At 42.5% G+C, this 25,579-nt stretch overlaps 1 protein-coding gene across 1 annotated transcript in view; it reads left to right on the forward strand.

Annotated features, from left to right (window-relative positions):
* Positions 1-3,190: 3,190 nt before the first annotated feature.
* GALNT7 (polypeptide N-acetylgalactosaminyltransferase 7) overlaps positions 3,191-25,579 on the forward strand; it is a 72,888-nt gene continuing 50,499 nt past the window's right edge. The window contains 7 exon segments of the mRNA XM_069013735.1: positions 3,191-3,280; positions 3,282-3,413; positions 3,415-3,452; positions 3,454-3,555; positions 3,557-3,680; positions 3,682-3,806; positions 3,808-4,015. Of these exon segments, the coding sequence (XP_068869836.1) occupies positions 3,254-3,280; positions 3,282-3,413; positions 3,415-3,452; positions 3,454-3,555; positions 3,557-3,680; positions 3,682-3,806; positions 3,808-4,015 (756 nt within the window). The 5' untranslated portion in view covers positions 3,191-3,253.

Consider the following 25,579-nt stretch of genomic DNA (forward strand, 5'->3'; position numbering starts at 1 on the left):
GAATTCATTCACTGCTTCCCATGGGCAGCCAGGTGTTCAGCCATCTCCAGGAAAGCCAGGTTCCATCACACCCAATGGTGACTTGGGAAGAAAAACACCATCACTCCAAATGTCCCCCGCCTTCCTCCTTCTTCCCCCAGCTTTAGATATTGAGCATGATGTCATATGGTCTGGAATATGCCTTTGATCAGTGGGGGACAGCTGTCCCAACTGTGTCCTCTCCCAATTCCTTACGTACCCCCAGTCTCCTCTCTGGTGGGATGGGGTGAGGAGCACAAAAGGCCTTGATTCTGGGCAAGCCCTGCTCAGCAACAACCAAAACATCCCGGTGTTATCCTTTCCAGAACAAAACCAAAATATAGCCCCATACCAGCTATGATGAAGATCAATTCTACCCCAGCCAAAACCAGTACACCATTGCTAATTTCAAATAAACTATTTACATGACAAAAAAAAAAAAAACCAAACCAGTTGTGTTTTGTGCTCTCTGCACTCAGTAGAAAGAAAATTTGGTCTCTGAATTGCAGATTTTACAATGATTGTCTGTTGACAGAAGAAAACCCTCAAATGAGCAAAATGTGAGGGTTTATGTACAGTGAAGCCTTTACAGCAGCTTGTTGTATTATGGAACATGGTAACACATGACTTTCACCTTGATTGGTAAAAAAGTCTGTAGGAATTTTCTTTGAGGTATTGTGTTATGAACAAGCAGAGAGTTTTATTATGGCCAGATATTCAGGATAAGAGTTGAGGAGTATATCCACATCCAAACAATTCTCCCATGCAAGCAACTGCATGAGGTTTTGACATTTGTTAGTGACGCTGCTCCAGACACCATCCCCCAAATCCCCAGCAATAAGGCAACTGCATGGCTTAGGGGATTGGTAATCGGATACCTCACCTCCAGGTCATCGTAGGTCTCTGGTTCAAGAGCAGCAAGGCTTTGTAATGACTTAAATGCCATTGCATATTTATTTGGAGAAGTGAGCATATGATTTCTGTGTAACAAGCAGTAGATGTCCACATATCGATACAAACATTGTGACAGTTGCCAGCCTGTTTGAAACATTTGAATGACTGAATATCAGTCTAACAGAGATTGATTAATTCCCTAATAATAGTTGGAATTGTGTTTTGTTTTAATGCTGTCCATATAGTAAGAGACATGGTGTATGTATGTATATGTGTATACATATATAATGTATTTATTCTACTTTTATATATACTTATATTTTTATATATAAATTTATATTTACTTACATTTTGTAACTGAGTGAGACAAAAGCCTGTGTGTAACCCTGCCTCTTTTTCTCTCCAGGTTGTAAAAGACTTTGAAACATGGTTTTGAATAGTACTGGAGGCAATCCAAAGCCAAATTTAATTTGAATTTTTTGTCTTAGCTGATACAAATTCAACAAGAGAAAAAATATGTTCTGTAGGTCTTCTTAGGCACCTTACTACATAAGGAGAAACTGTAAGTGCAGAATTTGAAACTTAAGCACATCCTTAATGAGGATACAACTGAAATAAAACTCCTTCCAAGGTCAGTATTAATCTAATACTTCTGGAGTCAGACTGCATGGCCTGTGCATGAGAAGGAAAAAGGTAGATGATGCTCCCTGATGAGGAACCAGGACAGGCAGGTATAATTGTCAAACAGAAACATGACGCCTCCTCCAATCTCCTGCCATTAGTGGTTCCAGCAGAGAGAGGGGCTGGCTGGCATGAACACCCTGTCCATTGACCCGTACTGCCTCCCAGTGGGCATCGGCTACTTCTCTTTCGGGATAAAACGCAGGGGGGTTTAAAATGCCTGGTACAGAAGCCATTGTCCTCGGATAGCTAATGGGGGAGGTCACTGACAGCAAGACTTTGGGTATCTAAAACCAAAACGACAAAACTCTTGCTCATCTTCCAAGCGTGTAGCTCTCTGTGAAATCACGGATGCATGGTTTACCTTTGCCTATGGCTTCATGCAGAACATACACCTCCGTAAGAAAAAAAACCCCAAACTGATTTCAGCAGGCAGCCTTACAAATGTGAGTTCTCATCATATCAACTTGCACACAGAGGGCTCTGTCTCCGCCACTCTAAGCTCTGAGGAGCAGCAGCAGAGTGGTATCACATCCCATGGCTGTACCCTCCATGCAGTGCTATGAGTAACTTTTTTTTTCTTCTCATTTTTTTTGAATGTGCTGAGAGCAACAGCACAGGACATTAAAATGGGATGCCAAAAATGAAGAATGAAACAACATGAGGAAAGAGCACTGTTTGCTGCAGTAAGGTCTCCACAAAGGAGTGAAGGAAGAGTTGGGGAAACGCTTTTGTACTTCTTTGACAGCCTACAGACTTTCACAGTTTACAGCCTCAACTTGCCTGTTCCTTCTGGCCTCAGCGAGACAAGAGATCCGTTGAGAGCTGGGCACCTCAACTCTATGTGTTTCCCACCCAAAAAACCCCTAACAATCCCTCCCAGCCCTGTGCAGATGTTGTTACCTACCTGAAAACAGTCACCTGAATCTTTGTTTTGGGATATTTGTGTGGTTGCTGCAACTTCAGACAGGGAGCGGGCTTTGGGGAAAACAGTTCTGTGCTCCTGTGGAAGTCACAGGGCTGTGCAAACACTTGTAAGGATTAGAGCTGTTGCCCGTGCCTTAAACTTTGCATTTGTCTATGTCTCATACCTTGATCTTACAGAATGGGGAAGAAAAAGACACCACTCAGTGCTATAGCACAAGTTTCATGAATAAACAAAGACTTCTGTGTCTAGGTGTGTCCAGCTACAAAGGTCACTTAGGTGTGGGGGTTTTTTTCCTCCAAAGTAATCCTGTTCAGGGTGTAATATCCTGTTTCGTTGCTGCAGTCCTTATCGTTGAAAGTCAATGTTCAGGATCCATGCATCTGATATCCTCCCAGTGCCCTTAAGAAATAGAACTGAAAAACATTAGAGCAAGGGGATAGTACTGAATACACAGAAAAGGCAAAAGTAGTATTATATTGGAAGTACTGTTTTTGCATCACTCTGGTTTTTGGAGAGCTTACATTATCAGGTTTCTGAGTGTATGCACACGTCTGACATTCCTTCAAAGAAGGAAATAGGATGCCTAACTTTCAGTGCAGAAAATTAGTAACAAAATAACGCACAAGCTACGGGGCTGATACCATCTCTGTAATCTTGTGCTTAATCTGCTATCCCCAAGAAAAATCTGTTGACTTTCCAGTTCTACTCTGCCCAGGCTGCACACAACAATTAATGGGCCTGCGTTACCCTACGCCTATGAAAGCCCCTGAAGTTAAACGTCTGCACCTTAATTTTTACAAATCGGTGCCCAAGCAGCGCTGCCCACCCAACTGGGAAAGCCCAAGCCCCACTCGAGGTGTCCTACTGCTCCCCCGTTTCCCGGAGGGCTGCATGCGCGGCTGGCCGCAGCCGCGGTCCGGGCGGGAGCAGGTGCACGGGAGCGCACGCCCGGCGCGGTGCCGGGGCGGGGGCAGGAGCGAGCGGCGGCCCGGGGCGAGGCGCTCCCGCCCCGGTGCGGGGCGGCCACGTGGAACCGCGGCTCCCGCGGCGGCCACTTCCTGCTCCGCATCACCCCGGCCGCTGCGCCCGGCGGGGAGGCAAGCGCGCAGCCCGCAGCCTACCGGGGCGGCGCGGGGGAGGGAGAAAAAAAGAGGGGGAGGAAGAAAAAAAAAAAGAAAGTTTGTACGTGCGGCGGCGGCGGCAAGAGGACAGCCTCCGCAGGCGGGCGGCTGCCGGAGAGCAGCGGCGGCCGGGGGAGGCGGGGGAGCGGCGGCGGGGCCGTGCCGTGCCGTGGGGGACGGAAGGCGGCCGGTGCGCGGGGCCGGGCGCTGCGTGCGCGGCGGCGGGAGGCAGAGGGCGGGCGGGAGGATGCGGCTGAAGCTGGGCTTCCTGCTGCGCGCCGTGCTGCTGGCGGGCAGCTTCTTGGGGCTGCTGCTGCTTTGGTCCTCGCTGTCGCCCCGCGCCGAGGAGCCGGATCTCCCGGGACGGACGCGGGTGAGTGCGCGGCCGCGCCGGGGCGGGCGCGACGGAGCGGGTGGCGGGGCCGCCGCCCGGGATGTGACCGGCGGCGGCTGCGGGCGGGCGGGGGGCGGCTGCCCGGGCTGCGGCCTGCGGAGCCTTGCAGGCCCGAGAGGGGAGTGCGGAGCGGCGGGGCCGGCCCCATCCGGCCCCCGGAGCCGGCGTCCCTGCCCGGGCGGCGCCGCGCCCTGGGGCTGCCCGCGGCGGGGCCCGGGGGCGCCGCGTTCCGAGGGAGCCCGGGCGGCCGAGCCCGGCCGGTGTCCGGTCCGCGCCGCCCCGCCCGGCCCGGGGCCGCCGCAGCCCCCCCGCCCGCCGGGAGCGCGCCGCCGGTGTCCGCCGCCGGCGCGGTGGTGCGGGCAGCGTCCCGCCGGGGCCCTTCCCTCCCGGGACCTCCCCGCCGGCGCTGCCCTGGGCACCCGAAACGCGTGGGATGGTTTCCCCTTCGGGGGTTTTCCATCCCTAAATAACGGCGCCGGTGTCCCCTGCGTAAGTGTCCTGCCAGGGTCCCCTAGAGCTTCAACAAAGGGTGCAGGTGTTCCCTCGCCAACTCACCTAGCTGCCGCGGATCGGCTTCCCGACGCTTTACTAACCAAAGGGCAGGTTTGGCCAAGGAGAAGCAGCAGATCAGGTAATTTAAGAACAGCTCACGGAAAACCAAAAGGCGCCGGATTTATCCAGGTGGTGGTGCAGGTCTCCCACGCCGAAATGGTGGGAGCACAAATGATATGCAAGGTGGGCAGCGCTTCAGCTGACTTCCAGAAATGCTTCAGGAGGTCAGACGGACAAATCTGCAGTACGAGTCTTCCCATGGCCTTGTATTAGTCAGGTGAAAATAATCTGACCCTTTGACACCAGGGTCTTAGAAGGAGTCAAAGTAATTCTTCCGTTTTCACCAGCTGTTTTAGAGCTCAGGAAAGGAGATCTGCTTGAAGTAAGATTAGCCAAGATTACAATAATCTTGGTAAAGTCATAAAATTTTCCAGTGATTATCTTAAAAAGGAATCTTTTATGATGTGTTCACTAATGATCTTGTACCTCTCTAGTGGGCTGCTTTGGATAATTGTGTAAGGCAAGTGAGTTGACAGAACTCTTGTTTTCAAAAACTGGGAATGGCTTTGGACTCCTTCAGCAGATGCTCTGCCTTCTGAAGCTGTTACATTTTGCTGTATCTTGGCAGTTAATGCTGAGATAATAGGCCATAGTGGTTTTTTTGGAGATGAGCAGTTTATTAAGTGGTGAAGTTTCTGTAATCTGTTCTTCTAGACACAACGTGAGATTTTCTGTGTGTGGAAAAATCTTCAGGAATTTATTTGTAGACCTCCAAACAAAATGTCAGGCAGTAGACATTTTGCATCAAAACCGGTCAAATTACTTTTCCTGCTCAGGAAAGGACTGTAAACAGACATGCAAAGTGACAATCTCAGGGGGAAAAAATTGTGATTGCATTGCTGTGTAGGGCAGTGACCATCATCAGATGCTTGTTCTGGGATGACAACTGAAGTATTGTAGCCCTAGTGTGCGCGTGCTGTATCAGCTTACTCAGGTGCTGTAATGCATCATGTTGTCCTTTCTCATGAGCCTAAAGGCTTTTGCTGGGATACTTTTGAACTGAACCCTTGTATCACTTCCATTCACATGTGAGGTCTAATTTAGAAGCCTTTTTTAGCTGGTTTGCGTACCAGTAAAGGAATTGCAAGAGCTTTTACAGTCCTGCCTCTGTTAAAGCAGCATTCTGTCTTGATTACCTGGTCTTGACCTGAGGAGGAAATGTCCATGACAGCCATCTCAGGAAATAATTCAGTCTTTGTTGAGAACAAATACAATTATATTAAGTAAACACTTTCCAAGATGAAATCTAAACAGAATACCTGGTTCATTAGCTAGATCAGCAGTTTACTTACCGTTGTGATATATATGAGAGTAACACATGCTGCTTCATAATTTTCTGAGAAACATTATTGTTGTTACTAAATTCATGTTTTGGGTTGGAGTGCTTTCCACCTTGGAAGCTGCTCAGGTAAGGGATATGAGTTAAACAGTAATGACTGTGTTTCCTGCTAGCGTGCTCCGGCATATTTCTGGGAAGCTGTCGGAGCCCAAGAACATGTCCGGAGGTTAGGAGCTGCATACCCTGCATCGTGTTAGGAGAGGCAGAGCTGACCCCGTGAGCTGGGCTTGTATCTTGGAGTGTGCTCCCTGCAACACCTGGGAACAGACTGTACCCTGGTACAGCTTCAGCATAATGGAAGTAGGAGTTTAATCTTAACTGCTCCTCATAAATGCAGTGGTGTGCACTTTGTTCAGTCATAGAAATGTGTGTATTTGCTCTGTTGTTATTTGCCCAGAAGTTTGTTAAGCTAAAGATGACAGATAAATCTTCTTCCTGTATAACACCATCCTCCCTTTTCTTGCACTAAAAGCTCTAGCCAACAAATATGAAATTCCTTGTCAGACAGTACCAGCTTAAAATAGAGTTTTGCTTTTTTAGCTTTTATTTTTTTTTTTTTCAACTTCAGGCAGTACCCTTTTCCTCTCTGCATTGTAACTCTGGGCATTTTTTAATAGCACCAAGCACTATAGATGCAAAGATGAAAAGATTTGCTGTGTCGTTCTTTTTTATGTTTATAACCTTTAATGTTTTCCCGCTCACAGCAGCAGACAATGGGTAATACAGAAGATCTTTTAATGTTATAACTATGTACCTTTAAAAAAATCATTCTTTCAAATGATTACCTTTCTTTCTGCTGATTTAAAAGATTTCGGAGGTCTTTTGGAAACTAAAAATTATTAATTTACAGAGAGTTTTCAAAATAAAAATGAAAGGGGAGAAGTGGCTGTTTAGGAAGGAAATGAGAACAAAGTGGTAATAACAGTAATACAGATAGTTGGAGATAGCGCCTTTCTTTCTGACGCATATGCAGAAGTTGGGAGGACAGAACTGTTCTCTGGGTAACCCAACTGTGGAACTTCCTCCAAGAATACATTTGAGGAAAAAGGGCTTGTGGGATTTGGAGTGAGAGGTTAAGTATTCGTTTGCACTATCAGAAATCTCTAAAGACAGTAAACTAACTCTGATCCTTAAGAACTTTCAGTTTCCAATCTAAATCAAATAGAAACAATGAAAATATATTAAGGTCTGTTTTCAGAGTCTTAAGTGCACATGTGCTTTCGTGTAAGTAAGGATACCTGCTATCTAACAGTGAGGATTGCAAGGCTACCAAATATTTAGGCAGGGACTCTTTGTTTATGGCTGTGAGAAAAAATTAGGTAGAATCATTGATTTGATTACCATGTTGTGTCTTTTGGATGTTTTCTGATACCTTCTGGTCTTCTGGATCAAGAAGTCACAGTTCTGGAGCCAGCAGGGAATGATTGAGAATCACAGAATCACAGAATATGCTGAGTTGGAAGGGACCCATCAGGATCATCAATTCCAACTCCTGGCCCTGCGCAGGACACCCAGGAATCACACCATGTTCAATCACACCACTGAGGCTATTCATCGTAACAAGATTGCTGTAGGGATCCCAGCTATAGTATTTGTTGGTCTCCAGCGAGATGTGTTGCTAATGATCAGCCTCAGAGGTACAGCCTTAAAGCTGGTGTTGTCAAGGAGTAGGTAGTACAGCAGGCAGAACCAATGGGCTGAAACAGTAAAGAAAGATTTGTTATTGAAAAGTTGAAAGCTTATTTAAAGGAGTAAATGTACTGTAGGTGAACTTCAACTCTCCAAATTTGACCAGTTACAAATAACCCTATTCATTTGTCCATATGAAGAACAGTATGGAAGAGTGTCCAGTGTGTTCCTAGAGTGCAGAGGGAGATTGGTAAGGTAGTAAAAGATTTGCTGGAAGTGTGTACCCAACCTTGCACAAGGCAGACATGTAGTGATGAGATTGCTAAACCCACAAAATGTATTCCATAGTCTGTCCTGTTCACATGTGCAATGAGGAGAGCTTACTGAAAACTTGGCACAGGCTGCTTGGCCTTATGTCTGGGAATGTGATGCTTCAGATTTGAAGCATTACAGTAATTTCAGTATTTTCCTTAGTCACTGCACCTGAGCCACCAATGGACTTGCCATATATTGAGGGCATTTGATTTTCTGTGTCTGTAAGTGACATGATTTTACTGGGATTTTGTTTAGGTCTTACTTGTATATCAATAGTTCTCAGACTTTCTGGGCTGTGTTGCAAGTGTTTCTTCCTGTGCATACGTAGTTGGACAACAACTGTCCCCTTCCTCCTGCCACCCATGAAAGTGTGCACATCTCTGGTACCAGATGTGCTTAACAGGAGCTTGTGAGGTTGGTCTCCCACCCTTAGACATTTATACTCCCATCTCCCCACCAGGACAGCTAGCTGCCAGATGTCATGGCAGCCATGCCAGAGTGAGGGAAGAGTGGTTGCCCTTGGATAGGGAGAGAAGGCTTTGCTGCATGCCCCGGTCAGGTTGCAATTCTAGCACATCCCTCTGGTTCAGGAAACCAGATGATGATCTTGCAGTCTTGCAGCTGGGGCTGTGGGCCTTCACCAACTGCCAAGTTTAAACATTACAATTCCCACATGGCCAATAGAAGGTGGAGAATTTATGATGTGGAGGCAGAAGCTTTAGAAAAAAAGAAGAAATAAAAGCTGAATGGACATTTTCTGAGCTTTCTGGTGACACACCTTCTCCCCCACTTTAAGAACTGCTAATATCCTGTATACCTTGGCTGGATTGTCACTGAGATCTTAATGACAAGTTGCAGACTGAACTTGAAGTGTTATTGTGGTTTAAATTAGATTCTTTGTATGGAAATCCCAGAGGAAATTGTTCACTTTCCCTCTAAGGAATAAGTGTGCTTAGAACAGAAACTGAGACACAGGAATTTGAAGTTGATATCATTACTGAAGGAAAGGTGGGAATTGAAATAAGATAATAAGATCTGATGTAACAGGGACAGTGGTGTTCAGTAATGAAGGGATTCGAGTTTTCTGAACTTGGTAAAAACATGATACATGGTGCTACACAAATGATTAAACGACAAACTAATCTCTCTCCAATTGCTTTGTATAGTTATCTACATGTTGGTCACGTTTTTCACTGGTTTGCCTTTCTGTAATTGAGTGACGCTAACACAAAGGGCACTGCATCAGGTCTGCTACTCTGGCATTATCTGAAAGCTGAGCACAATCAATCATCACCTGGGTATGAAAAGCTCTATACAGGTGCAGGGCTAGACATAGCCACACTGCCTTCTACAATCAAAGCTGTAGTAAGTCACTACTTCTTGTGTGACATTCACCAGAAATTAACACCTTGGCAAACTCTTCGTGCTCAACAAGTTTGGTTTGAAGACCATGTGCAGTGAGGTAGTGAGCTTGCTATAGCCAAAGTATTGCTGTTGCAGAAGGTAACCATCACTTCTTACAGTAATCTTTTGTGGTGCTAGCAACAATAATAGGCAAAATGTTTTGAGATATTAAATGATATTTTTTTTAAATATGTGCTTTTATCTAAATTTGCTTTGAAAAAGCTTGTAAAAATCTCATACCCTTGGGAAGGTATAAAAACCCCAATCCCTATCATATTAAAAGGGAAATCATTTGACAAGTGCTTCCAGTTATGTTGCAGAATCAATGACCACAGAGCAAATAATGTGAAGAAATGGAAAAAAAAAGAAAGCCTACATGATACCTACAATTTAGTATACATGTATAGATTGTATTAAAAATCTCTCAAACTCTCTCATCATTAAAAACCCTTGTATTAAGTTAGGTAAAGAACTCGTTATTATCTCAAGACTATTAATTATGTATATGTCTAATCCTCTTTAAGGAGTAGTTTTGCACCATTTTTATGTGCGTGACAATATTCCTTTTGTCCTATTTTAGCCCCAAGTGTTACCATTTGTGAATAATATAAAAGAACTGAACAGCTGAAAAATCAAAGACCTTAAGCTAAGGCTGGCATTTGCTTTTCAAGAATCCCATTGCAGGAGAAGAGGGATCTAGAGTATCTCGGGAACATTTGGCAGGATCATCAGCATAGGATGAAAGGTGACTTTGCACACCTAGGTAAGATAATTCAACAAAAGCTTAGCAGTTGTGTCTGTTTTGGGGATCACATAGGTAAAACTATTAATCTATTGCAGTACCTAATGAATAAGCTGTGAGTAAGATCACAGAAATTGGGATCAACACCATGGACTTGGTAGGCTGTAATTTGTTTTTTTTTGGCGGGGGGAACAAAACAGAAGTGGTAATTTGTGCTACTTAGTGGCCAAATAGTGGGACATTGAAAAGAGCATGTAATAATGTAATAAATTCCTCTTTTAAATAAAATCCTAGGTAATAGTTAATTTTCGGTTTTAAAGCTGGTGGATATGAATGGCTAAGCTGAAGTAGTAGAAATTCTGATGCTAGTAAATTTAGTTATTGCAAAAGAGTCATTGGGTCATGAGGATGACAGCATTATCCAGAGGTAGATATGTGGATTTTTCTCCACTTGGCCAAGCAGCATTCACCTTCCCTAACCCAAGCTCAGCAGAGTTAAAATTGCTTGTATTGAGCTGACGTTCTCTAATGAAAAATGACAGCGTCTTTGTCCTATTTTTGTCAGATATTAAATCAGCATTACAGAAGACTGCCAAATGGAAATAGGACAGGATAAGCTGTTACATTAATAGGTTTGACTTCTACCTGGGGGGGCAGGGAGGATGCTTTTTACAGTAACTAGGCCATATAATCTGAGAGGACTTTAAGTCTGGCAACAGTTACATTTAATTACTAGATTGACTCTGTAAGTATGGAAAACAAATGTCTACGCTGGATGATTAGTTTAAAATTAGCAACATAGAATCACAGAGTATTCTGAGTTGTAAGGGACACACAAGGATGATTGAGTCCAACTCCCAGTCCTGCACAGCACTATCCCAGAGAGTCACGCCATGTGCCCGAGAGCGTTGTCTAAACTCTTGAACTCTGTCAGGTTGGGGCTGTGACCACTTCCCTGGGGAGCCTGTTCCCCAACCACCCTCTGGGTGAAGAACCTTTTCCCAGTATCCAACCTAAACCTCCCCTGACACAGCATCAGGCCATTTCTTTGGGTCCTGCCACTGTCACCACAGAGCAGAGATCAGTGCTTGCCCCTCCTCTTCCCCTTGTGAGGAAGTTGTAATTGCAGTGAGGTCTCCCCTCAGTCTCCTCTTTTTCAGGCTGAACAGACCAAGTGACCTCAGCTGCTCCTTATACAGCTTCCACTCAAGGCCCTTCACCACCTTTGTGGCCATCCTTTGCATCTTCTCTAATAGTTTAGTGTCTTTCTTGTGTTTCAGTGCCCAAAACTGCACACAGTATTGGAGGTGGGGCTGCCCCAGTGCAGAGCAGAGCAGGATAATCCCCCCCCCTTGCCCAGGTGGCGATGCTGTGCCTGATGCCCCTCAGGATGGTGTTACGGAATACATACAGTGCACGTAGCTCTGTGCTGCTGCAGTTGGAGCTGCAAGCTGGGCTCTGGGGGGCAGAGGTGCCCCAGAACTGCCATCCTTTGTATAAGAAAGAGCCCAAGGGCCTGGTGACTGGACACAGGGAGGCACAGCAGGAGGCTGTACGTACATCCAGGTTTGCCCCACCCAGGTGCTTTTCCAGCTATGTGTTGGATATTTTGTCCAGATGGATACTGAGAGACGGTATCAAAAGCTTTAGTGAAATCCTAAAAGATTACATTGACTGGCTTCCCTTGATCAACTACTTGGGTTACCTTGTCATAAAAGGAAATCAGATTAGACAAGCAGGGTTTCCCCTCGTGAAGTAGTGCTGGCTGTGACCAATGACTGCATTGTCTTTCAGGTGTTTTACAATACCTCCCAGAATAATCCTCTCCATAACTTTACTGGTCACTGAAGTGAGACTGACAGGCATGTAGTTTCTAGGGTCCTCCTTGCCCTTTTTGAAAATTGGAAGATTGTTAGTAAACTTCCGGTCAACTGGGATATTTACAGATTCCCAAGAACTTTCAAAAATCATCCAGAGAGTCCTTGTGATGATATAACCAGGTCTTTTAGGTATTCTCAGATGAATCCCATCAAGTCCCATAAATTTATATGGATCCAGCTGGAGCAGCAGATTCCTCAGAACTTCAGGGTCAACTGGGAGTTCAGCATTTTCATAACCGTGAAAGTTCAGTGTTGAAGACAGAGGCAAAGAAAGCATTAAACATCTCCACCTTGTCAATATCCCTGACTGTGAGGTGACTGTCCTCATCCTTTAACACACTGATGTCATTTCTGCACTGCCTTTTAACAATGTATTTTTAAAAAATCTTTTTATTGTCCCCCACAGTTCTGGTCAGCTTCAACTCCAATTGAGCTCATGCTGGTCCAAATGCCACCTCCTCCATCAGTTTTCTTTAAGATTTTTGTGAATCAGAGGGAATTTATCTTGCTTGAAACTGCCTTTAGTAGTCCACCTCTGCCCCACAGTGCACTAGGTTAGACACAGTTTTGATGAGTGAGGTTTCCCTCCCCATTACTAAGTGCAATGCTCAGGTGATGCATTCAGGAAGGAAGATGTCCCCAGAAAAGGGGAGCAGCTAGCAGCATGCATGTCCTCACCACCTGTGCTACTGTTTAGGCTTGGATTTGGGGGTTTTCTGGCTTTTCACTTAATACAGGCTGTAGCAGAAAAAAATAAACTGAGTGGGCTTCTATAAATTTAAACAAAAGGTTTAAGATTGTGCTTTATGGTGGATTAGGATTTATCAGTTTGATTGTAGCCTCCTCCCCTGTGAAGGAGCTTGTGGAGAAGATATGTGCTTTTGTGGAAAAAGAGTATTTTAATAGCTGTACAAAGTTATGGAGGAGAAGGCTGATACTTGTATTCTACCTTTGCTTTTCGAATAAGCCTCCTTATTGTGTTCCCCTTGCTTGGGATCAAGCAATTTTGAAATGTTTGCTTACTGAAAAAGGCCTGAAATTTGAAAAACCCGAGTTCTTTGCTTAGTGTGTTTTTGAAATATGTTGGTGCTTTCCTACAGGTACATTTTACAGCACAAAATTCCTGAAATTTCTGAAATCCCATGTCTTCCCATGTGGGTATAAAATACTTTTCTTACCAGGCTGCATACAGACTTTATTACTGAGACAAAAATGGCTATCTTTTGTAATTCAGAGATGATGCTTTAAAAAGAATTGCATTAATCAGAAGTTAAGCATGCTTCTCCCTGCATAAGCACACCTCTTTGCAGAGAAAACAAACTCCCTTTTTATTTTTTCGCTCTATTGTAATAAATGAATTGCTTGCTGCTCTATGGTGGCCTGTGCTTCTTTTAAGTTTCTCTTACCATGTGTTCCTGAATCCCTCGTTCTAATCCTTGAATGCAGTAACATTTTTTAGTATTGCTCTTGCTTTCTTAAGCTACAATGTATTTCCCTTTGATTTCCTTGTGGAGCGTTCAGTTGCAAATAGCAGCAGTCAGCACTGATGTGTGAACCTCTGAGCTGCAGGAGAGAATTGAAGGAAGGTATAAGGTAAAGACATTATACTGGTTTACATGTTGTTTACGTGTGGAAAACTTGCCTTACAGGTGACAGTCTCAAAATAGAACTGTTAATGAAATTAAAGAATAAGCAGATGGTGCTCAGCCCACAAAATTTCTTACTTATTTTTGTTGTTTTTTAAGAAATTGGCAGTGAAAATGGCTCAACAAGAACTGTTCTGACTTGAGTTGATTTTTTTATAAGGCAAAAAAGTATTATTTAGATACTATGTTTCAGAAAAAAATACAATCTTTTTAATGAAATTGAATACAGTCTTTTTCATATTCAAACATTTTTGCCACAACTTGAGGACTAAAATTTTCTTTGGTTTTAACCTGGTAAAACATTTTCTTTTTAAGCATTAATAAATGAACCAAGGGCCAAAGCATAGCACCCCATTTTATTTCTCAGTTCCTGCCTTTATGGATTTGAGATATTTAAGCAATGTCTTTCTTTTGAGTTATTTAATAAGAATTCTAGCTATGGCAGAGAAAGCATTTACCATTTTAAATTTGCTGTAGAAAATGTCTCATCTGTAATAACGCTTTGAAGCAAGACCATAAAAAAGTAGCCAAGATACCTCTTTTAAAAAGTTCCTTTTTTTTCCTATTGAAGGAGGAGGATCAAGAAAGACAATATTAAGCTAATGGGTTCTTCAGAGAAGATTAATTGTTCTCTGCATGCTTTAGTCTTGAAACAAGTTTTGCTACACTTTCAGTTAAATGAGGCCTTGAAGTCACCTCTTCAAGGCTTGTAATGTATTGCTTTTATTGGGCTGCTTCCTCTGCTCTGGCTCTGCTATTCCATCTCCCACAGTATTATTCTAACATTTCAAAGTCTATGAGCAGCTTTAAACTCCAGATATGAAATATGTTGGTTTTTTCTCACCTCTTCCATGTTTTCTACCCTTATTTCCCTCCCCTCTATGAAGTATGTTCCGCCTGCACAGAGCCAAGACCTTCACTAGTGATAGCGTGAATCAGTATCTCGGTAAATGGCAGAGATGGAAAGGTGTGGTACGTGGGGTTTTGTTGTTTGCTTCTTTGATGGAATATGAGATTCTAGCGATAGTAAATGTATCCCCTACCTCTAAACACAGAGTTCTTAGCCAAGAGCCCTCAAATCCAGCAGGATGCTTCATGGGTTTCCTGTGCCTCAGCTCCTCCTTGTGGGTGAGAAGAATCTCCTGCTGCCTTTTGGATAGCTGTTGGGAGATCTTCAACTCCAAATTCTGATATTTGAATCGATGTAAGTGAGGTACTCCTACAGCATGAGATTTACCAAGTGAGTAAAGTGGTCTCGAGTACTCTCTGTAGAGTTATTCCAGCCATAGGTGTCTGAAGTAAGACTGTGAATTAGTTTCTTGGATGCGTGTGTGTGGTCTTGGTGAGTTTTCTGTCCCTCATTGTGTTTCCTTAAATAGTTGTTATTTTTTTATTTATGTAAACACTACAGGAAAGTTTGGGCTCAGAAAGGCCAAGAAGGATTAACTTGACAGTGAGGCTGTGAAGCTCTTTGAGCAGGTCCAGGCATAATGTCATCCTTCAGGGTCATCTGCAGAAAAAACCATCCTCAAGGAGAGCAGCTATCCATGATGCAGGAATCAAGTCTGGGAGAAGACTGTGATGCCAAACTTGGGGCAGATGGGTACTCTGGCCCAACTTTGGCAGTGGGTGATGAGACCCTTGAGTGCTCATTGACAGAGCAGTGAGTAGGTGTCCAAATTGTCAAAGTCATTGCCATTATTTTGTGTAGAGAAACGGGGAGAAATCTCTGCAAGATGCAGAGTTTCTGTCTTAGAGAGCAGGCTTGCCTTTTGCATGAATAGTCACATCAGTCACCTCTCAGGGAGTTAACAAGTTTTGCTCCCATTATTATCTTCTACCAAGACTGGTGATGACAGGGGAGTTGTCAAGCTGTTGTGATAAAAGGGAGCAGACTGCCAGGATAGTTCATGTAGCTTTTAATCTTTGTGTATGCCTGAGGGGCCTTGGGAAAAGGATGGCAGGGAGCAGGCTGGATTAATTTTTCTGGATGTAATGGATATGTCCTGGGGGTTGGCCTACTTTAAAAATAATTAGAATTCTTAGAAATCTGTTGTCCTTGAGCACACTTCATCTGTCCTATGTCCCCTTTTCTCCGATTCTCATATGCCTAGATCTTGTGGTTGAGAGATGCCTTGTGCCTCTTTGGGAGGCATTTGTTTTGATAATATTTCCCAGGGGTGCATAATTTCTAAATCAAAGCTGACTTGCATGTATGTGTGTGGTGAAATGCACACAGGGACTGCAGGTAATCAGAGGTACCCAGTTTTGCTCTTAAGCTGAGAACAGAGAGGCTGCTCGACTTAAAGCAAGGTGTGTGAGACACTGATTCTCAGTTCTGAACATTTATATTTACTGGAAACAAGGATGTGGTTTTCTTCTTTAAAATAAACTTTAAAAAATAATCCTATATGTTTGCATCAGGTGACAGAGGTATGGTTGGATCCTTACAAGGAGCCTTGATGGTGATCATTGATTGACTGCAGCCAGCACAACTCCACGATAGTGTAGCGAGATGCATTGGTCTTGGTCATACCTTGGTTTTTTTGTGTTCTTATTGCAATCTCATCCTCAGCTGAAGGATGAATACCTCATTTACTCTATTTATTTTTTTCCTGCTCATTTTGGGTTTTTTTCATCATTCATTCTTTGTGGGAATTTGGGGAGTTAATTAGGCTTATTGTCACAACCCCCTGTTGAACAGCTTAAGAGTTTTCTTGCATTGCAGTAAGGTTTTAAGTGACATGGATATCTAGAAGTAAGGAAGAAAGATAAATGGTCAGACTACTCCTCTTGACTTTTTAATAGTTTGGCCAATATATCTTCCAACGGGTTTGTCACAGGATATAACACACAAAGGGTTTTATGTGAGAAATGAGTTTTCATTTTAAACTCTACAATCCATGTCTATGATAAAAGAAGACTTCACTGCCTTAAACATTAAGCACCAAGATTTTAATGATAGACTTGGCCAGTTAGTATTGCTGCAAAGGAGAGGCAGATTGAACAGGTTTTATCTTGTATAATATTTGCAAGAATTTATTCTGTACTGATAACTTGTCAAAATCCTGTTTGCAGTCTAATCCCAGCAATCATAATTTTTCAGGAATGGCTTCACAGCTGTTAATTTCTAAGAAACAGACAGAACTTTTATTTATAATTTGGTTTATCTAGCAACCATAATATACTACTTAATGTTACCGAAAGCATAATGTTGTAAGCAGAATTCATTACAATTTCTATGTTGATGCTTTAAAAACATATTTTATTAACTTAACTAAATAATCTTGACTCTGATGCCTTAAAACGTTCATTGGTGAGAATGCTTTTGCATGTCAGAAATAATTGTTTGGGTTTTTTTTCCTTGTTTTACTCTCCAATGTGAGATTTCTTTATTGCAGAGCATCATATTTTTTGTGTATTTACTAAAATGCATGGCATGGGCATTTATTTAAAGCTGAGTATTACTGATGAGGAAGTTAAGATTTTGGATATTCTGTAAGTCACTTTGGCTTTACAAGTGGAAACTTTTCAGCAGTGTATATTTAGTAGATATATTCATAGCCTAGCACCAAACCCCAGCAACTTTCCTGTAGGAAGTCCATTTTCTGCCCTACATGCATTTATTAATTCTGTCACGCCTTAATGTTCCTTAACTGGCTTTATACTGTAGGGGCTGTAACACTCAAAGAAACTTTAAACTGTAGGAAAAAGACCAGTTTTGGCAACTCAAATGTTTTATAACTGGTGCTGATTTTATCCCAATCCATGTTAGCCTCCATGATGTTCCTTTATGTTCCTAATATGTTTGCTTTTAAAGTTCTGGTTTCTTAACTTGTCTGCAGACTAAAGATATGCCAGCACTAGACTGACACATTCCCTAATATCGTTTTTTATCTAGCTGTAGTGGCATAAAAGATTGGCTACAAGGGTGAGAATGTACATGGAAGGAAGTTCTGCCTGACATTTGGGTGCACTTTCTAAGGAAAGGGTAGTTTGGACACCTAGGAATATGTGTTCAAATCATCATGCTGTGAAAAGTCACCAGTTCGAAGTGCCCTCTCCTAGTGGAGGGCAACCACTGGTTATGCACATCTTCTCTCTCCTCCACAAATTTAAGAACATGAGTTCTCTCCTTAGTTCTGTAGTAAGAAAGAAAATAATCCTATGTTTGTAGATTTGGTTTGAAAGAAGAAAGGAAGATTCATATCACTAAGAATATTTAACGGAAACATACTTTGTTGTGTAGAGCACAACAGTGTTCCTGCATTACCATTATTACCACAGGAATTCCTGGGAGAGCAGTTGTGGGCTTCTGGGGAAGAGGAACAGCACCCCTCACCCAGACCACTCAAAATAATCTGTTTTACTGTTGTGGGTTTCTCCTACTTGGATTATTTCCACTTGGATTATTTCTGATACAGGATCTGGGTGTGGCGGCTCAGTAAACCACACAAGTCACATGCGCAAGTCTGCATTTTTTTGTCTGATGCTCTTAATACACCATGAGTATCTGACCTTAAATGCATTAGGGACGTAAGTGTGCTGCCTTTTGTGCCTCTGCTTTCTCAGCACAGCAAGCAGTTCTCCAAAAGAGTATAAATGTTTAGGGAGAAGAACTTGGTGGTGAAGGTTTGTCCATGTTTGTTTTGTTCACCATAGAATGGTTTGGATTGGAAGTCACTTTAAAAATCATCTGGTACCACCCCCCCTGCCATGGGAAGGGATACCTTCCACAGGACCAGTTTGTTTAAAGCCCCATCCAACCTGTCCTTCAACTGTTCCAGGGATGGGGCATCCACAACTTCTCTGGGCAACCTGTTCCAGTGCCTCACAACCCTCACATTAAAGAATTAATTCCCTGTATCTAATTTAAACTGACCCTCCCTCAGTTTGAAGCCATTCCTACTTGTCCTTGTAAGAAGTCCCCTCTCCCTGTCTCCTGTAGACCCCTTTAGGTACTGGAAGGCAGCTCTAAGGCCGTCCCAAGGCTTTCTCTTTTCCAGGCTGAACAACCCCAAGTGTCTCAGCCTGCCTTCATAGGAGAGCTGCTCCAGCCCTCTGGCCCTGCTCCGGACTCAGTATTGTGTTGTAATTGAGTTGTGTAGTCTTGCTTTAAAGGTACAAAAGAAGCAAACCCTCTCAAGTCAGGCAGCTGCTGTCCTACCATTCTGCTTGTTCTTGTTCTCTCTGATGTTCCTCAGAGGTGCTGAGGGGGCTCTGAGGATGGGCACTGCTGGTGGGAGCAGGGCTGGGCAGCCCTTGAGCCCTCTGTGTGCCTGTGCACAGCTAATGGTTGTAGACAGCTGGAGAGGCAGCAGTGTTGTCTGTGTTTTGCTACTTCCAGGCACTCTGTTTTTCAGCTACCCCTCACTTCCAGCAGCTTCCCTCCTGTCCCACTCCTGTTTTGAAACAGCTCAGCACTGGTGTTTACCCTGCTTACGGATGCCAAATTCATTTGGCTTGCTCATGCAGCTGTCTGTGGGGAGCCCTTGATCCAGCTCAGCGTGCGGGTGTAAAGGTGCTCGCATTGGCACACAGACAGGACAAAAGTGCATGGTGTAGAAGTACACTGACTGCAAAAATGTAACCATCTCACTCCATAACATCAGCCTGATATATCCAGCACCTATCAGACAGAGGTTTAAATCCAAAACAAATTAGCAAAACCAAATATTTAAAGGCAACTCATCTGCAGCAGCTGAAAGATACAGTTTTCATAAATCTTCTGCAAGATCTACGTGCATCTTGTAATTCATATTTCTGCTGTTCCACAGTTCTCATTACAGATGAGATGGAAAATATCCCCTTCAGGTTTTGCTGTATATCTGCAGTGATAAGAAGATAAACATCCCTGTAATGCATCAATGTTGACACTCAGAAGCCTTCCAAACTTTGGTTTTTAAATCAAATGGGAAAATTAGCTTTGAGCCTCTTCACTTGGTAGGGAGAATGGGCAAGTGGTTTTTTGTGTTTTTTTCCTTTGCCGCATCTTGTACAAATCTGACATCCTTTACAAATCTGCAGTTGCAGATATACTGTCAGGAATTATAGAACTGGAAGTGCTATACCAAACACAAGGAAAATATGCTATTTCCAGGTAAAACACTATGTCTGAAGCAACAGCTAAAGAGATGCATAGAGTTATGCTGTTCCTGTTCTGTTGAAATTATTAAAAATGGAAAGCTGCATAGTAGTGTATTTTTAAGCTGTTATTTTTTTTAATTGAAGTGAATTGAAAAGTCAAAAGTTCCAGGTTTTGGTGGAATTTTTGTATTGTTTGTGTATTTGTTTTGCTTTATTTTTATCATTTACTGGGAGTGTTTAGTGGGATAGTGAATCAATCTGGTTTTCTCTATCTTAACCTACAGTATTTGTCCAAGTCTATGTCAGATGATAATATATTGAGAAAATGTTGATTTGCATAACTTGCATATCACAGTTTTAAACAGAGCATATACTTCTTATGTTTTGCTGTTGTCATTTGTGTGTAAGAACTTTTGAAAAGAAAGCACCTCATCCCAAAAGGTGACTGATTATTGACAGCTGTAGTATTGGCATGGTTGACAACCATGGGAATGTATTGTCTCTTACAGAAGGAGCTCTTTTATATTGCTTTTCCTTACCATTTTCAGTATAAGAGTTTTGCAGGTTATTGAACAGTAGCAAAACACAGTGGATTTTGTGTGTGTGTGTGTATTTTGATTAGAATATCGTCCTTGTGGATTTTGGGTTCTTTTGCTGATTCTGTTTTGATGTACAGTAAACAGTTCTATACTGTTTACTGTCCTGTCCTGGTACATTTGCCAGTTCATCCTTCTGTGGTATTTGATGGCTTATGTATGTAGCTTCTCTCTTATATTGGAGATTGAAACACTGACAATTTTCTTCTTTTGCCATTCTTCCTCTTGGGAGGCACTGTCTCTCTCCCCAGTCAGACTAAAATATGAACTGCCTTACTGACTCCTCATTTTCCAGCTGCAGGCCAGATTTTGCTGTTAGAGGCAACAGACTGTCTTTCCCAGGGACTGCAGAGGGCTTTTGAATTGAGTTTTCTGACAGGCTTTAACAAAATTGTCTTTGTTCGAAGTTGAAGTGCAAAGCTAGCACGTAAAGGTCTTGATTCAGTGAACTGTGTTCCATTTAAACACCCATTTAATGAACAGATAGATCATAAGTAGACTTTGTAATGTCTCTTCCATGTTAGATGCAGTAAGTGAAGGGCACAGTTTTCATAAATGCAGCTATTAGCAGGCCCATTTGAAATCCACAAGTAGTGCACATGCTTAGGGCTTGTGGAAGTCACTCCAGATGGAAACAGCATTACTGGGGTGATTATACCGTGAGGAAAGGCTCGCTGTCATTTTGAGATCAATTTTTAGCCAATGTTCCATTCTCAGTATTTACATGGAGAGTCCAAATTGCCAGAACTTCAGATTTCATAACAAAAATGTTTACAGGAAGTGAGCATTTGTTGAGAAGATTGTGTTGCTTCAGAGAAATACCTGTTGCTGTGCTGTTTGGATGGTGAGGGTATCTTGCAGACAGAGGCACCCTGCTGAGAAAACTGACTTCCATGTTTTCCAAGCAAGAAGGAGCCTCATGTGTCTTTCTTTGTGTGTGCTGTATGCCCATTAATTTGAACAGTGGAGTGCTGCAGTCCCATTGCTAAGGAGACAGTGCAGATGGGAGAAGTAGTTCACTTGCATCTTCTCCAGATGTGTGGTCAGAAATGCCAGCCATAGTGTACCTGAGCTGGAAACAAAAAAGTCACGTTAAAAGTCTCTTCAGGATCTGACAGATGTAAGGAGGTCCCTCAAAAGATGTTCAGGACTAGAAGTTAATCCTTGGTACCGTGTTAAGAGAAGGCAGTGGGATGTCAGTTCCCAAAGTTGGTTTGGAGAGTAATGTTTTGATCGTTAGTCTCACATAGCTTCAAGTTTATATTGTGGCACCACCATGGATCATAACAAACTAAATGTCAAAGCAGGCAATTACTTGAAGTTCAGGTGCAGCATGTCTGCCTTTTTGATTGGCCCTGTGGTCTCAAGGTGCCCACAGTGGCTTCCATGCTCCAAATAAAAGATACTGCGTGGCAAGGTGCACACAACAGACAAAGGTGCAAAGCTGGAAGCACAGAGGAGAAGAGGCTGGTTTAGTGGAGTCCATTTAAGGGAGTTTGTGGATTATATCATAGCATTCTTGCTGGCTATCTAAAAATTGCAGATAACCCTGGCTGTGCTAACACATTATGTGGCTTCTAAAGCAAAGCTGCAAGATAGATTTTGGTATTCATCATGTTTACTTCACAGCAAAACAAACAATACCACTAGTTGTATATGTCACAGAAAGAGTAGTCTATTTTCCAAGATTGATTTGTCTGTTCAATAAATCGGTTTTTACTAGTTTAGTGTTGTTGCAGATATTTTTTCCTTTTTTATGCTTCAAATGCATGTACTGTGTTGATTTTTTTGGGGAATTTTTAAATATTTGATGCAGATAAGAACTTATCTTACCTCAATGGTTCAGTAGACTATAACTAATTTATTGGCAAAATAACTAATTTATTGGCACACGTTCTCCTATGTAGGAAAGACCAGGAATGAAGGGCCAAGAAAAAATGAGATCAAATAGCAGAGAACACAATTGATAACAAGTTATTTCCCTTTTCTTATCTAGTCAAGCAGTACACAAGGTAATTATATAGACCCCCTGAATTTTTGAAATCTTTTGGGAGCTCAGATGAAACTTGCAGAAGCAGGTTTTAGACTGTATGTATAATTTGCATACAATGCACTTCTTGGATTTAGCTGGCTGTTTCATTGAAGAAGCTTTCAAAATGGTAGGGTTGATCAAATTCTAAAAAGCAATTTAAAGAAAAAGACAGAAATAGACTATGGTAAAGCTTGAGAATGGTGACAGTATTTCAAGATAAATGAAAATCTAATCATGCAGTTTGCTCCTTAATAGCAAGAAATATGAAATGAGATTGACGTATCTGTCTTTAAAAATTGAGGCAGACAAGATACATCACAGAAAACTGCATCCCTTGATCAAGCGTGTCCATTAGTGACGGATTTATTGTATTGTAAATGTCATTTACTCGCTGAGTTATATAAAAGAAATGCATGATTTTTAAATATCCATCTGTCCCAGATGATTGAGAAACAAGAATGAAGTTCTTCTGCAGGCTTGAACCAGTGCAGTGTTCATAGCTGATGGCTGCAGGGCCGGAGAAGCTGGCCCCAGCCACTTAGAACGTGACAACTGATGATAGTTTTTGTTTCTTTCTGAGGCTGTTTCTGAAAAATAATAGAAGTTGGATTTTATCAATAGCAAAGTTATGGATTATATATTGTAACTCCTTTAATTCAAAGCGAATGCTTGTGTTGTGATTTAACCCCAGCCAGCAGCCAAGGCCCCCACAGCTGCTCACTCACTCCCCCACCAGCAGGATCAGGGGGAGACTCTGCAGGGTAAAAAAGGCAGAGAACTCATGGGTTGAAATAAAGACAGTTTAATAGGGAAATCAAAGGCCATGCAGACACACAAAGCTAAACAAGCAATTCTTTCACTGCTTCCCATGGGCAGGCTGGTGTTCAGCCATCTCCAGGATAGCAGAGCCTCATCACATGTGACAGTGACTTCCCTTCCTTCTTCTTCCCCCCTCTTTCTATCCTGAGCATGATGTCATTTGGGCTGGAATACCCTTTTGGTCAGTTTGGGTCACCTGTCCTGGCTGTGTCCCTTCCCAACCTCCCATGTACCCCCAGTCTCCTCCCCACCATGGCAGTATGGAAGGCAGAAAAGGCCTTGGCTCTGTGTAAACCCTGCTCAGCAGTAACAGAAACATCTCTGTATTATCAGCCCTGTGTTCAGCACAAATCCAAAACACAGCCCCATACCAGCCACTGAGAAGAAAATTAACTCCACTCCAGCCAAAACCAGCACAGCTTGTTTTTACATGCTTATCTCTACAACTTAAAACTGAAATACTTGAATTTTGGTGGTTTCAGTCCAAAAGAAACAGTTTTATCTATTTCTTTCTTCAGTTTACAGAAAACATTCCTAAAATGGGCTTGGTCTTGGTAAAATTAAAAGCTTTGCTCCTTCCTCGTCCACTGTGTAATAGTCTACACAGGAAAAGGAGAATAATTTTTCCTTTTTGGAAGGAGACGAAGCTGGACAGAGGACATCTTAGAAGTTCTTGAAAATCCGTAACGTCCGTATGAATAAACATGAGTTCTATTTTTAGGATCTCATTGAAACATATGCATAACATGAAGGATATTCCTAGAGCGGAAACAGAATGTGGAAGGAACAATGACTCAACTAGAAAGGTCACAAGCTTCATTTAATGTTGACATGTAGTGATGAGAACAAATCTTGTATTGAAGCTCTTGAGTGATGCTGTATTTTAAAGCCTTTCACCTTGGAGGGCACAGCTTCCCAGGAAAAAAAAAGATGAATGAGGTTTTTGGGATGGGAAGGAGATGTTTGTCACTGCTGAACTATTAAGGGCTGTGGAATAAAGTTCCTAGCAATTGTAGCAAAGCACTGAGTGTAAGTATAGTACTGGCTGAGGCCAGCTGCCAGGCACAGATACAAGGTGATGTGGCTGAAGATACGCAGAGTGCAGAAGTGAAATGAGAAACTACCAGAGAAAATGTCCGAGTGATAGAGGTGTTAGTGTTCTGGATTATGGCAATATTGCAGCAAACTATTTCATTCTCATGTCTTCTTTCTCTCTTTTATCTTCCATTTGATTGTAAAAACTACGGGAATTGTTTGCCAAGCACTTGACAGTGTATGCATGTGGCAGCAGTAGAGTAATACTATAGAAAGAGTAAACCTACATGGATCAGCATACACTACTTGCTAAGACATCAATACAACACTATTTTCAGGTATTCAGGCTATTTTTCCTCTTTGTTTTTATTAATTGTTAAAGTTGCATAGTCTTGTGGATCTTGGGGATCTTGGGAAGGAGGTAATTTAAGCTTCTAAGAAGTGTGTGAGTACCATTTTAGTAATCTACATTACTAAAAAAATGTCCTCTTCTGCTAGCCTCTCTTTACAATGCAAAGACAGTAAAAAAAAAATGTTTTTTTTTTAATGAAGAGGGTAAGAAATACTCCAAGAGTCATGAAATCTGAAATCTGGGGGCCCTTTTACATCTTACAATCAGCTCTGGTAGAGATGGGGTCTCATGCAATGGTCCATTTTGTTCTTAATACTCATAAGTTTATGCATTTAAGTTTAAGTTTATCCAGTTAAGCATTTGTAAAATCCCTCTAAAAAGAAAAGTTGTGGACAGTTGTCTAATTATGGTATGTTTCCCTTTTTCTTCTTGCATTATAGGCCAGAAAGGTGTTAGTTAGTCAAAGTATTATGAAGCAATTTGCTATAGCTCAGGTATGTTTCTGATTAAACATTGTTTTCAAAATCTGATTGTACTGCTCCAAGCCACATAGCCCTGTGCAAATGTGGTCCTCCTAATCACTTGGAGGAAGGAGACAGGATAAAAACACCCTGCACTTTGGACCATCATTGCTGCAGTCCATTTTTCAGAAGAGATTTCCTGAGGAAAAAAGGTTTAACTTTTTAGGCAATACATGTTGGCCTTTCTGTGAGTAGTGGCACCTTGACATCTCCTAAGACTTGACATCTCCTAAGATTTGATGTGGAGAGTGGCTTCAGGAGAAGAAGGAAAACTGAAACTGATTGGGTCCTCTCAAGACTCAACAAGAAACTAGACTTTATCTTGGAAGGATGGGTCAGGGTCTGATGGGCTTTGCTTACCTGGGACAGATTTTCTCCCTGGTGCTGCAGTAGAAGAACTGTGCCCTGGGGTTCAGTGCTCTCCTTCTCTTTGGCCTCTTTGTGGGGGTTGACTGTAAGAACAGAATTTTGAACAACTAAAATACAATAAAATGTTAAATGGCTGAATTTAGCATGAGATTAGTCAACTGGCAT

The sequence above is a fragment of the Aphelocoma coerulescens genome, chromosome 4 (assembly GCF_041296385.1).
Source record: "Aphelocoma coerulescens isolate FSJ_1873_10779 chromosome 4, UR_Acoe_1.0, whole genome shotgun sequence".
Classification (NCBI taxonomy): domain Eukaryota; kingdom Metazoa; phylum Chordata; class Aves; order Passeriformes; family Corvidae; genus Aphelocoma; species Aphelocoma coerulescens.